This window comes from Sminthopsis crassicaudata, chromosome 4 (assembly GCF_048593235.1).
Source record: "Sminthopsis crassicaudata isolate SCR6 chromosome 4, ASM4859323v1, whole genome shotgun sequence".
NCBI classification, from domain to species: Eukaryota; Metazoa; Chordata; class Mammalia; order Dasyuromorphia; family Dasyuridae; genus Sminthopsis; species Sminthopsis crassicaudata.
In genome coordinates, this window is record NC_133620.1 from 150,727,481 (window position 1) to 150,742,323 (window position 14,843).

The 14,843-nt window shown below is 35.5% G+C and overlaps 1 protein-coding gene across 6 annotated transcripts in view; it reads right to left on the bottom strand.

The window, feature by feature from the left end:
- Positions 1 to 14,843, bottom strand: part of ZC2HC1B (zinc finger C2HC-type containing 1B) — a 28,894-nt gene that overhangs the window by 5,449 nt on the left and 8,602 nt on the right. For all 6 annotated transcript variants that reach the window (XM_074309644.1, XM_074309646.1, XM_074309648.1 and 3 more), the window contains exons 4-6: positions 13,429 to 13,567; positions 7,087 to 7,226; positions 4,353 to 4,461 (exon numbers count right to left, since the gene is read on the bottom strand). In XM_074309644.1, the coding sequence (XP_074165745.1) occupies positions 4,353 to 4,461; positions 7,087 to 7,226; positions 13,429 to 13,567 (388 nt within the window). The remainder of the gene's footprint in view (positions 1 to 4,352; positions 4,462 to 7,086; positions 7,227 to 13,428; positions 13,568 to 14,843) is intronic.

Below are 14,843 nucleotides of genomic sequence, written 5' to 3' on the forward strand. Positions count from 1 at the left end.
TTTTTACCCCAAACTGTCCCAGAGAAAAAAATCTGACTTGTTAATATGTTGACTGACCTTGGTTTTCTTTTTACACATAGGTGGATGAGGCCACCCCCAAAAAATCCAAGACAAGTTTATTAAGTATCAAAACTCTGAGTTAGGACATATAAAACTCCCAAGGACCCATATTTATCAAGATTATTGTGGCAAAGCTATTCACACTTGAAGTATTTAAATGGAGAACATTATTTAGAACTGTTAAAATCTCAATCTCACATATTAAAGTGGAATGGGCAAAATCTATGGTATTGGTAATTAAGCTGTTGTATATTGTAGGAGTTGAGTCCAGGGACTGTATTTTTAGAGGCACTTTAAGTTGTACAATAAATAATGCTAGACTTGAAGTCAGGAGGAATACTTAGTTCAAATCTTGCCTCAGACAATTGGCTAGCTATGCAAACCTCTTGGACCAGCCACTATATTTACCTCCATCAGAAGTTTCCTCTTTGGTAAAATGAGAATAATAATAGCATCTACCCCCAAAAGTACAGTGAGGCTCAAATGAACCTAAATAAATGCCTTTGCAAGGTTTAAAGCACTATATAAATGGCAACTATTATCATCTAGCATGTTATAAGGAATTTTCTTTTTTTTATTACATAGCTTTTAATTCACAAAATATATGCATGGGTATTTTCCAGCATTGACAGTTGCAAACCTTTTGTTCCACTTTTCCCCTCCTTCCCCCTACCCTTCCTCCCCCACATGGCAGGTTGACCAATACATGTTAAGTATGTTAAAGTATAAGTCAAATACAATATATGTATACATGTCCATACAGTTATTTTGCTGTACAAACAGAATCAGACTTTGAAATAGTGTACAATTAACCTGTGAAGGAATAAAAAATGCAAGCGGACAAAAATAGAGGGATTGGGAATTCTATGTAGTGGTTATAGTCATCTCCCAGAATTTTTTCGCTGGGTGTAGCTGGTTCAGTTCATTACTGCTCTATTGGAACTGATTTGGTTCATCTCATTGTTGAAATGGCCACATCCATCAGAACTGATTATCATATAAATACTGTTGTTGAAGTATATAATGATCTCCTGGTTCTGCTCATTTCACTTAGCATCAGTTCATGTAAGTCATTCCAGGCCTTTCTGAAATCATCCTGTTGGTCATTTCTTACAGAACAATAATATTCCATAATATTCATATACTAGAATTTATTCTCCAATTGATGGGCATCCATTCAGTTTCCAGTTTCCAGCCACCACAAAAAGGACTGTCACAAACATTCTTGCACATATAAGTTCCTTTCCTTTCTTCAAAATCTCTTTGGGATATAATCCCAGTAGTAACACTGCTGGATCAAAGGGTATGCATAGTTTGATCACTTTTTGAGTATAGTTCCAAATCACTCTCCAGAATGGTTGGATGTATTCACAATTCCACCAACAATTAAACTATTTATTTAGTCATATATTACATGGCTACCCATTCTGTCCCCCAATTGGCATACTTCTTGAGAATTTCAGGGCTGTGGGGTTAGGGTGAACTTAGAGACCTATCTAGTTCAAGGCCTTCATTTTCCAATTTAATATTTTTTACAAAAACTTGTTATTTTTATAAAATATTAAATGTTTTGTTCAAGGTTGCATAAAGAATGAGTAGCAGAGTCAGGATCTGAACCTACATCCTCTTGACTCCAAATATTTTTATACCATATTATATGGTCTCACTAGCAACTATTGTACAATTTAATGTACTTGTTAAACCTGACAGAGATGAAGGAAAATTCTTTCTTTTTGCAGACAAATCAACCAAATCATAAGTTTTTTCACTTTTAAGAAGGGACGTCTTCACTTCTAAAAGAGAAATCATTCAATTTTTTTCTTAACATCAGATCTCTTAACACAACAGTATTCTCCCATTTTTCTGTCCTCATTCTGTTCCATATCATTTAGTAACCTTAACAAGGTAGAGAAAGAGTCAGTTCCTAGAATAATCTGAAATGGTGGTGATTGTAGTTTGTCCTTTTTTTCTCAAAGAAGACATCAGGAAGGTGATACCATGATATGCAAGTGAATTGGATTGAAGTGAAGGAGATGAATGCAAAAGTCACCAGCTTCATTTACCCCTTCAGAGCCATCTAGGTCCAGTGGAAAGATACAGATCAGGATGGCCAGAGATGGCCCCCAGATGCACTGGGAGACTTTGGCCTTTTTAAGCTAAGATCTTTAACTGGTAAAAATAAATAAATCTGGAAGTCCAATATTGTCAGAATTATCAGATCAAAATGCTATTTGCATTAGATTTTAGGCAATCAGGCTCAAACAATGACCGATTGTAGTCAATCAATGAGAGAAGGAGAGAGAAAGGGGGGGGAGAAACAGAGAGGGGAGAGACAGAGAGGGGGGAAAGAGAGGAAGGGAGAGAGAGGGGAGAAAGAGGGGGGAGAGGGAAGAGAGAGAGGGAGAGAAAGGAAAGAATGAGGGAAGGAGGAAAAGAGAAAGAGGAAGAAAAAAGGGGAGAGGGAGAGAAGGAGAAGAGAGAGAGGGAGGGGAAGAGAAAGAAAGAGGGAGCTAGGAAAGGAGGGAGAGGGAGAGGGATGAGAGAGGGAGAGGGAGGGAGAAGGAGAGAGAGGGAGAGAGGGAGAGAGAGAGAGAGAGGGAGAGAGGGAGAGAGGGAGGGGGGAGAGAGAGAGAGAGAGAGAGAGAGAGAAGAGAGAGAGAGAGAGAGGAGAGAGAGAGAGAGAGAGAGAGAGAGAGAGGGAAGAGAGAGGGAGGGAGGGAGGGAGGAGAGAGAGAGAGAGAGAGAGAGAGAGAGAGAGAGAGAGAGAGAGAGAGAGAGGGAGGGAGGAGAGAGAGGAGAGAGAGGAGGGAAGGAGAGAGGGAGAGAGAGGAAGAGAGAGGGAGGAGGGAGGGAGGGAGGGAGGAGGGAGGGAGGGAGAGAGAGAGAGAGAGAGAGAGAGGAAGAGAGAGGGAGGGAGGGAGGGAGGGAGGAGGGAGAGAGAGAGAAGAGAGAGAGAGAGAGAGAGAGAGAGAGAGAGAGAGAGAGAGAGAGAGAGAGAGGAGGAGGGAGAGAGAGGGAGAGAGAGGGAGAGAGAGGGGGAGGGAGGGAGAGAGAGAGAGAGAGAGAGAGAGAGAGAGAGAGAGAGAGAAGAGAGAGAGAGAGAGAGAGAGGGAGAGAGAGAGGGAGAGAGAGAAAAATAACATGAAAACAAACATGAGCTGTGCAGGATTTTTTCTCTATAGCCATCTGGTCCAATGGCAAGATATAGATCAGGACAACTGGAAATGGTCTTGGATTCAGTCACTCAGTCACACTTTTGGAGTTTGCAGCAGTGGGACCAGTCCACTGAGGGGAGCCAGGCAGTATCATTGATACCTCTTTCAGAGAGAGAATGAGAGTCCAAAAGGAAGGTAGGAAAGAATAACATTGAAAGGTGGGTTTGTGGTTTCTTCCTACTCCTTTCTTTTTTCATCTGAAGGGCCCAAACTAATAAAATGCTAATGATTATCTAATACTGATAAAGGTCTGCAGATCACTTGGGGTCAAGAACCTTATAATTCCATCCATTTCATAATAAAAACCAGAAATTCTTTTCTTGGGGAAGAAGGGGATTGCTTTTGCTGTCACATCAGTCAATTCCATATAAATTAGATATTAATTTATCTGATAGGGAAAACAAGATCATTTTAACTAAACCTTTTAGAAAAATTATATTAAAAACAACGCACTTAGAAGAATTTTTTTTTCCCAAATAATGTTCATCGTTGTTTAAGAAACAATAGTAAACTGTTCTGCTCTATTTCCCACTACTAATATGTTTAGTAATTTCTTCTTTGGAAAATGAAAATGAAAAGAATCACACATTTGAGTTTTAATGAACCAGAAACCAGGAAGAAAGCAGTTATTTGTAATACCATAGAAAAAATAAAACTCCAATGAATGACCTTTTTTTCATTTAATTCATTAAGATAGTTTTAAAAAACTAAAATGCCTTTTTTTGTTGTTGTTAGGCCATACCTCATATTGTGGGTCTCAGATTTTTGGAAACATCACTTTAATTAAAATGATGGTAATAATCTAAGAAATCTAGTTCTTGATCAATGCATCTATTCATTAACTATGAAAACCTCCATACTTCATATCCACAAGTTAGGATGAAGTATATCTTTGCTCATATTGAATTGGACGATATATAGAGATTACATCTAGTCCAAATGTCTCTCTGTCTAGGAGTATCATTTTATAGCTTATAACTTTAGCTGCCTTCATCACTTCATCAAACCTTTAGGGTTCCCTTTGACATCAATTATCTATCATGCTTCAGCATACCTCCCCCACATGCTTTTCTTTACCTGTTTCGGTAGTTTGGTCTCTTGAGGGGTCCACTGTCCTGTTCGGGAGCAATGTTCCCACAGTACTCGTTACGGTTGATTCTTTTTTGAAAATCATTTGAGATTTGTTCTAAAGAAAAGAGAATGGATCATCTAATCTACAAAATACCTGGCAATGTTTTATAACACTGGACAACAGGCTACATGGGAGAAGATGGCACTTGGGATGATCTTCCAGAATTCATTTTAACAAATATTTAAGTGCTTACTCTGGACAAGAAACTGTTCTAGTAATTTCACTGGTTTAGAGAACTCTTAAGTAAGAAAGTTCCCTTAAGCTGACACCTTCATCATAGGCATGAGAAAGTAGGCTAGAGCACTAAGAGGTTAACTTCTTGCCCAGGATCACTCAAGAGCAGAATGTGTCAGAAGCAACATTAGAACTCAGTTCTTTCTAATTCTAAGGTCAGCTCTCTTTCCTATGCCACAAGGCCTCACCTGGGGAGAAGGATAAATACCAAAGTCCCCACAATCAAGAAGTGTAACCTCTTCTCTCTCCCCAGGAAATTTATCAGAAGGCATTACTTATTTCTTTTCTCCTGGAGGGCCCAGGAAGGAGAAAAGAAGAGACAGTTTTCTTTTATGGCCTCAGATGACTATTTCCAATTCCCTTTTCAAACATCCAAATGCAAGTCAGAGTTTTAGAAGAGGTCCTATGCAGGGAAAGACCTTGAAGGAGAGTAGTGGGGAAGATGTTAAGTTAGATCTGAAAACAAAATTAGAACATTAACCCACAGATCTAAAGACAATAATTCCATTTCCTATTTTTTTTTTTTTTGCATGAAAGGCAGGTAACTTTGTTTATGCACTTGATAAAAGGAAAAATAGGAATGTGTAATTGATTGAAATATGATGTCCCAATTCTGTCCTCATAACAGGGCTACAAATGACCTGTTTTCTGGGAGAGACTAAAAAAACTCCAGTACAATTGCTTTAAAATAAGGATTCCCTCTTACCTTGTGACTATCTCCAAATCTATTTGATTTCCATGGAAACCAAAGCAGATAAAGTCACCTGCAGCCACAAGTAAGAATTCTCATTTGCAGACTATAGCTGATAGTTACCAGGAGAGAGCCATAATGGCCAAAAAAAGAAAGAGATTTGGGAGCCTGTAGTGACTTCTCTTCAGGCTAAGGATGGTATATTTTAAAATTTATTTTTTTAAAGCAAAAGCTTATTTGTCTTAATGCAATGTTAAAGTTCTTTGAACTGGTATATATTTTTTTCACTTTTCCTTTTAAAAAGGACCTTTTTATTACAGAAAGCAAGGATGAAATCAATAACTTTTATAGAACAAAAACAAATTCTGTAACTCAGATTCCCTGGTTTACAAGGAATAGCAAAATTTAAAAAAAAGAAAAAGAAAAAAAGAAAATCCCTACTAGTTGCTAACACAATGCCAGTTACAAAGGGAGACACTGAACGCTCCAACAAAAACTAGCTGTCTTTTGCTAAGTAAAGTACAATACAAAGCCAAATAAAATACTTTTTGGAGAAGTTAATTCTGCACAATGAAGACTGAAATTCCAAAGCTTCCTTTGATCTCTTTTTTGGGCTACTGCTAGTAAAAATGATTGAACAAGAGAAAAACATACATATCTATAGCCAGTTCATGTCACCACTCAGAACACTTACAGACTGGGTCCTCCAGGGGATTACTACTCTAGGATTCAAGGTTTACATTTCTAAAACTACACTTTGTGAGCCCTTACTGCTGTGTTTATCTTTAGGACATGGCTAGCTAGAAGTAATGGTAATTATTGAAATGGCATAGAAAGAAGAATAGGCACAAAACATCTTCCCTATAAACCTGGATTATATTCTCTCACAAATATAGAAAATATCAATATCAGATTTCAGAAGAAGAGAGACATACACAGTGGGAACCTGTGGCCAAGGTATATCTTAGAAGAGGCAAGACTTGCCTCTGAAGCTGCAGACCCAATGATGTCTTCTCAGTCTCCCCTGAATGGTCTCATTACCACTGGCCTCTAGCTTTTGCTGCTGCTGAGAACCTGGCCTGTACCTCTTTCTAGAAAAAGGGGAAGCCCTTACCCTGAAATCCAAAGACATTACCCAATTCTGCTCCCTTGGACTCTGAGGTCACCACGTGCTGAGAATCAAGGTGCTGGCCCCAAGTTCTCATTCCTCTCTGCCACTGGACGTTGCCATGTGCTTCTGCTGTGAGAAACCGCTGCTAATTGAACATGGGGAGAAGAGAGAACTCCCCAGCCCTTTGCTATATATAAGGAACAAGGGAAGGGGCAAATCTCTGCAGCTGAGATATAGGACTGATTGTCAATTTTTAAAGGCCACTGGGGGGCATGGCATAATCTCTAGCCCAAGAGATATTACTATATGTCATCTCTTTCATTAGACTGTAAGCTCCTTAAGAATAGGAGCTATCTTTTGCTTTTCTCTGTATCCCCCATAGCCAGCACAGTGCCTGGGATATGGTAGGTACTTAATAAATGTTTATTGACCAATTGACCCCCAAGTCCTTTGCTCTAACCACTGAGCTGATATTGAGCAGCTCAGTCAGAGTCTTGAGAAGAAGGAATTTAGATTTCTCAGTATCTTGCCAGGGACTCTTTATTTAATGATTCTGAATTTCATCAAAGGATTCTTTCTTCTGCCCAAGATTCCCTGAAATTTAAAGACATAAATCAGACAACCCATGGATAAATATATTTACCTGACCCTTGGATGCTAGTTTGGCTGCTGTCTTGGATGGATTAAAAACTCGGCGGGATGCCTGATCCTTGCAGAAATTAATATGTCTCATTGCTGCAGTTTCATTAAACCTTCTCATGCAGTAAGGACATTGAATATAATCTGAACATGACAAAGAAACATTATTAAGTCAACCATCCCAAACACATTGGCAGACGAGGTTATTCTGAACAGCACAAATAGGAGTATGAATTCTAATCCAGGAGAACTTGCCTACAAAAGTCTGAAAAATAAAAGTACTAGACTTTGATGGGAAATAGACTACTCTAGAAGGACTCACGCAAAGATAAAGGGGGTATAAGAGAAACAAAACTCCCCAAGTTCACAGAGACCTATAAGACAGAAATCAAAAATTAAATTCAAAAAGCATTTATTAAAAGTCTAAAGTGCCTTGCCTATATGCAAGATAGTATACTGGATGCTAAAGACACAGAGACAGATTCATTGCATTCCCTGGTCTCTAGCAGATTAATTTAATTAAGGGCAAAGTGGAGGAGGAGACAGAGGAAGAAGTAGGGGAAGACATGGAAAAAGCGAACTATGATGGAAGGAAGAGTCAGAGCCTGACAAAGATCAGATCCATGGAAAACACGAGAAGTTTGAGGAGGGAGAGAATATTTTCATATGCCAGCAACTGGAGTTTATCCATGGCCCAGGGGATGTCATGATCGGAGGTACAAACACAGGAAAGACAAGGTCTTAGATGAGATAAAGAGAATAGGAATATCTGACTGGAATGCATAGCACATGAAAGGAAGGAGAATGGCAAAATTGAAGAGAAGCAGACTAGGATTCAGTGTAAAAAAATAAATTACTAATGATAAGAGCTATTCAGAGGAGAAGGAAACTGCTTTTTAAGGTATGTTTTCCTAGCACTGGAGATTTTAAATAGAACTTGCATGAACACGAGTTGGGAATGTGACAGAGGAAGATCTCAGTCAGATACAGGTTCGACTAGAAGGTCTGTGAGATCCCTTTCAGCTCTGATATTCTGTTATTTTTGGCAGAAATATCCATAATCAACAACATCACAGCCACATATCATTGAAGTATTATTCAATATATCAGTGGAGCATCTACTTCTCAGGGTTATTGTGAAGATAAAATGAACTAATATCATTAAAGTACCTAGCACAGAGTGTTATAGAAATGTTAGTTATTATTACTATGTGTGACCTTGTCAACATAAGTACATTCATCAGTGATACAGACTGCAAACTATTCTTTCCTTCACATTTTATATTACTACTGTCCACATCTTTTTGTGATCCTCTACAAGGGATTCTATCCAACATTCTGGGCACCTTTCCTAGATCTCAGAATTATGAGGGTACCTCTATAGTACCTGGGCTGTCACTATCTATTATCAATCAATAAAATACTTATTAAGCGCTGCAAATACAATGACAGAAATGAAACAGACTCTGTGCTCAAGAAGCTTAAATTCTATTTAGGGAGACAACTTACTCATTTCAAAATGGAAAATACATAATTATACATAGCATGAACATATGCATATATGTGATATATTAATTACAAGGTGATTTGGGTAGAGTAGGCATTAGTAGTAGCTAGAGGGAACAGCAGGTCAGCTTCAATTAGAAGGTAGAATAAATAACTTTTTTAAAAAAGTAAAAGGTAGCACGTTCCTCTTAGTTTTGAAGGAAAACTAGGGATTCTAAAGGCAGGGGTAAGAAGTAGTGGGCTTTCCTAGGATTGTGTTGAGGAAGGTGGTATAATCAGTCACAGAGATAGAAATTTGTAATTTGACATGAGAGGAAAATCAGGAAGTCAAGTTTGGCTGAGCAGAGAATATATAAAGGGGAGATAAGGTAGAAGAAGGCTGCAAGGGTAATTCAGAGGTGGATTCTTGCTCAGTTTGCCAGAAATCAGCCCATTTCTTCTTCTGGTTAAAGATCCCTTTTATGGTATCTTTTTACATGGCTTTCTGAGTACAATTCATCATAGGCAATATGCTACAACTTATTTGTACCCGCTATAGGACTCTCCATTGCTTTTTGAGTGATGTTTTGGAAACCATGACATTGAAGTTTCTTATATTTACTTCTTATAATGATTATTAGAATATGATGGTAGAACAGCATTGAGAGAACTAAGAAGTTAAGAGAAATAATTGTCTAAATCTAAAGTACTGGTTCAGGTTGCTGCAGATAAAACAAAATGATTGGTAATTAATGTCACATTGTATCTTTGATTCAAAATATTATATTCAGTTTGTAAGATAAATATATTTTAGCCTGAAACATAGTATATGTAGACATGGACATATATACAGACATCCACACATGCACATCCACACATACACACACATATGTATATATGTATGTATATGTATACATATATGCATACACACAAGTCTTATAATACAAGGTCAGAGAAAAGAGAAGAAATAAGTGAATTTGCATTTCTTGAAATTTTTCAGTAAAAATATTTAGTAAAAAATTTAAAACAAAGAAGGGAGAGGAGAATCTGAACCACCTTTTCTTTGGACTGAGCAAAGGAAGTACTGAAAAGATTATTTTAGTCAAGAATCAAGAGATCTGGGTCTGGGCAGCAGAGGAGATATATCTGGGAATGAAGAAGGAGATTGTGACTGGATAGTTTTAAGCAAAATTAATTTCAGATACTGATTTTTAAGAGAAATTTAGGAAAATTTGGTATGGGAAAAGAAGCATAACAATTATAACTAGTGGTATTAACATTTGATAAATAAAATGAAAGCATGGCAGAATGGATTGGAAAACAAAACCTAATAGTTTCTTGCATGTAAGAAATAAACTTAAAATAAAAACACAAACTGTAGGATGGAAATAAAACTAAATATGATTCAGCTGCAAACGAGAATTGTAATCATGATTTTAAATAAGATACAATTATAAAAACAGTTGCTATTAATAGAGATCAACAGGGAAATTACATTATGTTTAAAGGCATCATAAATTTTGTATAAAGTCAAGAAGCACTTATTAGCTGTTCACTATATACCAGGCTTTATGTTAAGGGTAGGAAATACAAAGAAAAGCAAAAAAAAAAAAAAATAATAATAATAATAATAATAAATGGTCTCTGCATTTTAAAAGTTTGATCCAATGGAGAAGATAAAATGCAAACAACTATATACAAATAAAATATACAAATAAATCCATAGGAAAAGCATTCACATTAAAGAGGACTCAGGTAAGATTTCTTATAGAAGGTATTATTTTAGCTGGAACTTCAAAAATCTAGGGAAGTCAGGAAACAGATTTGGAGAGGGAAAGGATTCTAAACATGGGGGGCAGTCACTAAAAATGCACTGAACTGAGACACTGAGTTGAGAGTTGAGAGTATCTTGTACAAGGAACAGCAACAAGGCATTCTTTCATGCCTCTTTTTTGGGGGTATCAGAATTGCTAGTTAGGATTTTGCCCTTAAATCATTACAGAAAAATAAACCTCAGTATTAGGGTCAAAAACAGGATTTGTGGTCAAGCAGCTAGTGGAAAGAAAAATATTGTGTAAAAGTTTAAATAGATATACTTCCGTCCACAGTACTATAGAAAAAAAGGGTAATAGGGCATTGATGCACTGTTTCCTCAACACTGAAATAAGACCAAGAGGCTTTCATGGGAAAGCTAAAAAGTCTTGTAATATCAGGAGGAAAAGCTGGTTTTTACAGGGAAAGGTTAGAAATATCTTTCTATTCATGTAAGAATCAAAGTTAATAACTGGGGACATGGAGTGTTGAAATGAGAGGCAAGAGGCTCAAAATAATGCTGGATAACGTGCCACAGGATAATCAGTATCCCTATGGTAGATCCAAATCCATCAAAAGTGAAAACAGATGAACTGAGTATCTGCAAACATATAAAATAACCAAATTAAGAGAAGAAATAATTAAAATAACACAATATCAGAAAGAAAACCATTCTTGGACCAGACCAGTTTATCAATGAATTCTATTAAACATCTAAAGAATAATCATTATCTATTTAAGTTATTCACAAAAATAAAAAAGGTGCTCTACCAAATAGCTTCTATTACATAGATGGGAAATAGAATAACTAATCGATATGACTTGACTACAAAAAATTTAAACAAGCTATTAGTCAATATGAGACAGCTAAATATAAAAAATATTCAATATAACTAGATTGATTTCATACCAAGATTTTAGGATGGCTTAATATTAGGAAATCTATTAGCATAATAAATCATATTAACAATCAGTTATATTGCTTGCTTTTTCAATGGATGGGGTAGGGTCTGAAAGGAGGAAGAGAATTTGGAATGCAAAATAAAAAAAATAATGCTGAAACATAAAATAAACTTGTAAAATACCCCAATAATATCACGTATACAAAAAAGGCTTTTGTCAAAATACATAACTCTTATATTTAAAATTGAAGCATTGAAATGAAAGTATCTTTCCTTAAGATATTCAAAACAAAAGCTTAAGATATACAAAAACAACAGCTACTATCATTTGTAATAAAGAAATAATGAAAACTTTAATATGAAACATTCTGAATTCTATGCAGTGTTTAAAGAGCAAGTAATGTAATACTATAAAATTTATTATCAAAAATTAAGAAGAAACTTCACCAAACACACTTTTTCTGAGACAAATAGGGCCTAAAACCCCAAATCACAAAATAAAGAATGAGAACTGTATACCAATGTAATTAATCATACCAAAATTTTAAATAAAAACTTTAAATAAAAATACCAAAACTTTAAATAAAAATCTTAAATAAAAATAAATTTTAAAAATTACAGAAATATATAAAAGAGCTTATTCACTATTACGAAGTTGTATATGTACTAGGCATGCAAGAACAGTTCAATATCTAGAAAACAATTAGTAGAAAGATTAAAAACCAAATATCCTAAACCACTTGTGGCTTATTTGTTTACAGGTGAGTTGAATTATACTCATATTATTCAAATGAGCCCTAAACTAGATCTATAAAAAAAAGTTCCTGTATTGAAGTGCTCCAAATCCAATGTACAAGTAGGGATTGGAATAGATGAGCCTTCAGTTTTTGAGGAAAGATAATGTAGAGCTTAGCTTACCACAAGTTCAAGATGAGACTGATGGAATGGTTTAGTAATAAGCAGATCAGATCTGAGCCACTCAAGAGCATTGGCTGGTAGCTGGAGCTAGATATGGACTCTGACCATACTAAGCATTACAGTAACATTTTGATTTTTAACCAATCTCTCCCTGCCTCTACACTTAACTGATTAACTATGAGCAGTTCCCTTTCCCTTACCCAAAGAAGAAAAATTTATCAAGTTTAGCTCAAGTTCTTTCCCCTCAAATAAGTTTTCCTGGATTGCCCTAGGCCTAGGTGACAGAATTCTTATAAAAATTTTCAAAATTAAATTGTTAATTTTCTTTTTACACACATTTTTGAGGTAGGACTTTGTTTCAGGGAAAAATGGGGTAATTAAAAAAAAAGAACTGTACAATTTCTCAGTGGAAATCCAGCCCAGTCAATTAAGGTGACTTCAAGGAAATTTTAAAAAGAAAAAAAAAATCAATGAATTTAAAAGTAAACATGCAACTTTCAAGGAGAGTTCTTAATTTTTCCATTTCCTATATTTCAGGAGACTTTATTCCACATTTCTCTGGTAGTTTTTCTTATTGTTGAGCTATACAAGAGCTTCAGAATTATAGAGGACATACAATTGGATGAGTATTTCAAAAGTGAACAAGGACATAAAAGAAAGTGATGATAGGTATTAAAGATGACTGTCATTATGAAAGATATTACTGTCACATATTTTATCTGGAGTAAAGAGCTGAAATAATATTTTATGAAATAAGCATTTTAAGAGGGAAATGAAGTAGTATGTGCCTTTCCATTTTGAGACTGAATTTGAAATAGAAAAGAAATAATCTTCATGTGGTAAAAACAAGAAATGGATAATATTTAGAATATTTGCAGTATAGGGCCTATGATTTTATCAGCATAGGAAAGTCCTGAGTGACAAAACATCAGCTCTGCAACTTAAATGTCTCAGAGTACTGAAATTGGGGAAGAGGTGGATAAGAGATTAGTTAAATTGCCCATTTACACAGCCAGAATGAGTCAAAGGTAAGGCCTGAACCCAGATCTCCTTGACTTCAAGGCTTACTCTTTATCTTTTATTCCACATTACATTAGAATGTAATTTTTAAAGTAAAGAGTATTCCTTTGTAGATTTTAATTTGGAAAAGTGGTTGGAATTAGGCCAAGGTGAAAATGGAGCATCAATTAAAATGTCAAAGATCAACTGGAAACATAAAAGGCTCCAACCTGGGTTGATAGTTGGAGGGGGTGGAGGAGGAAGAGGACGGCCTTCCTTAATGGCTAACATACACTGCTTGGCTGATCGAATTGTGTTAATAAAGTCTTCATGTTGTTGTCTCCAATTAGATTTCTTCACGGGTAGCATCTATAAGAGACCATAAGCATCAAAGTAGACTACACTTCCCTAAATAACAATAGGATTAAAATAAAACAACCCAGTTGAGGATATAAATCCTTGTGAAACTGGAGAAAAGGTTTTCTTCCTTTTTTTTTTTTTTCCAACTTGAATAACTGACCCAAAAGAGGTTTGAAAAAAAATCTGGTGACAAATTTTTATAGATTCCAATTTTTAAACGGAATGAAATGAAGATAAAGTTAGACATAAAGCAGGTTTTTCTTAACTTTTTGGGAATTAGGATATCTCATAGTCACTTGTCTGATTTCACAATTTAAGTACTACATGAGATATGTATGTATCTCATGTAGTATAGGTATGTATACTTGTATATAATACATGCACAATTTTAAATACATATATATATATAGGTATAATACATACATATATTGCCATATATATACTTTTGGTCTAGATCTCTGATTTTATTGGTGGAGCTTTTGGTCTTCTATAATTCATTCAGAGAATTGCCAGAGGGCAAAAGGAGGTTTTTTGATTTGTCCCAGGTTCACATAATCATTATGTGTCAAGAGGTGTGACTTTAACACCTTTCTGTCACGAAGGCCTATTCTCTATCCATACTACAGTATGCTATGTAGCCCTCTTATATGTATGTATGTATGTGTGGGTGTGTATGTGTGTATTTTGAAATCTTTCAGTTAAGTTTTTGAGAAATTCACAAACCTTTTAAAATAACTAAAGATAATCTAAGGTATCACAAAACCAGGTATAGAAATAACTAAGAAGATTTTTCATCTTTTAAAATTCCTTCCCTGCAAATACATGCAATTCTGAAACCTGGCAATGAAAAAGTCTATTCTCTACTCAAAATGATCTCATCATTAAAAGAAGCAGTAAAATGTATATGATGCTGAATAAAATTTAAAGTATGCCTAATAATTTTGTCTATTTTCTCTATATTTCTCATCCATCTCTTTTATGTTTCTAACAGTCATTTCTTTTGAATGTCACAGATCTATTCCTGAAACTTTACTTCTGCCTTTCGCCATTGGTTCAATAATACCAGCAAAGGAAAAGCAAAATGAAAGAGTTGCCCTGTCTTTTTTTATCTGGAGTAGATGCAATACACATGAGTTCATAGTAGGACTTTCAGTTTATTTTTTGGAGATTTTGCTTTAAACTATTGGGAATATTCCTTACTTAGTCTAGAGTACATTTATGCAACCTGCAAAAGAATAATAAAAAATTGTTCAAATAACATTATTTTAGATAGCATCCTTCAAAT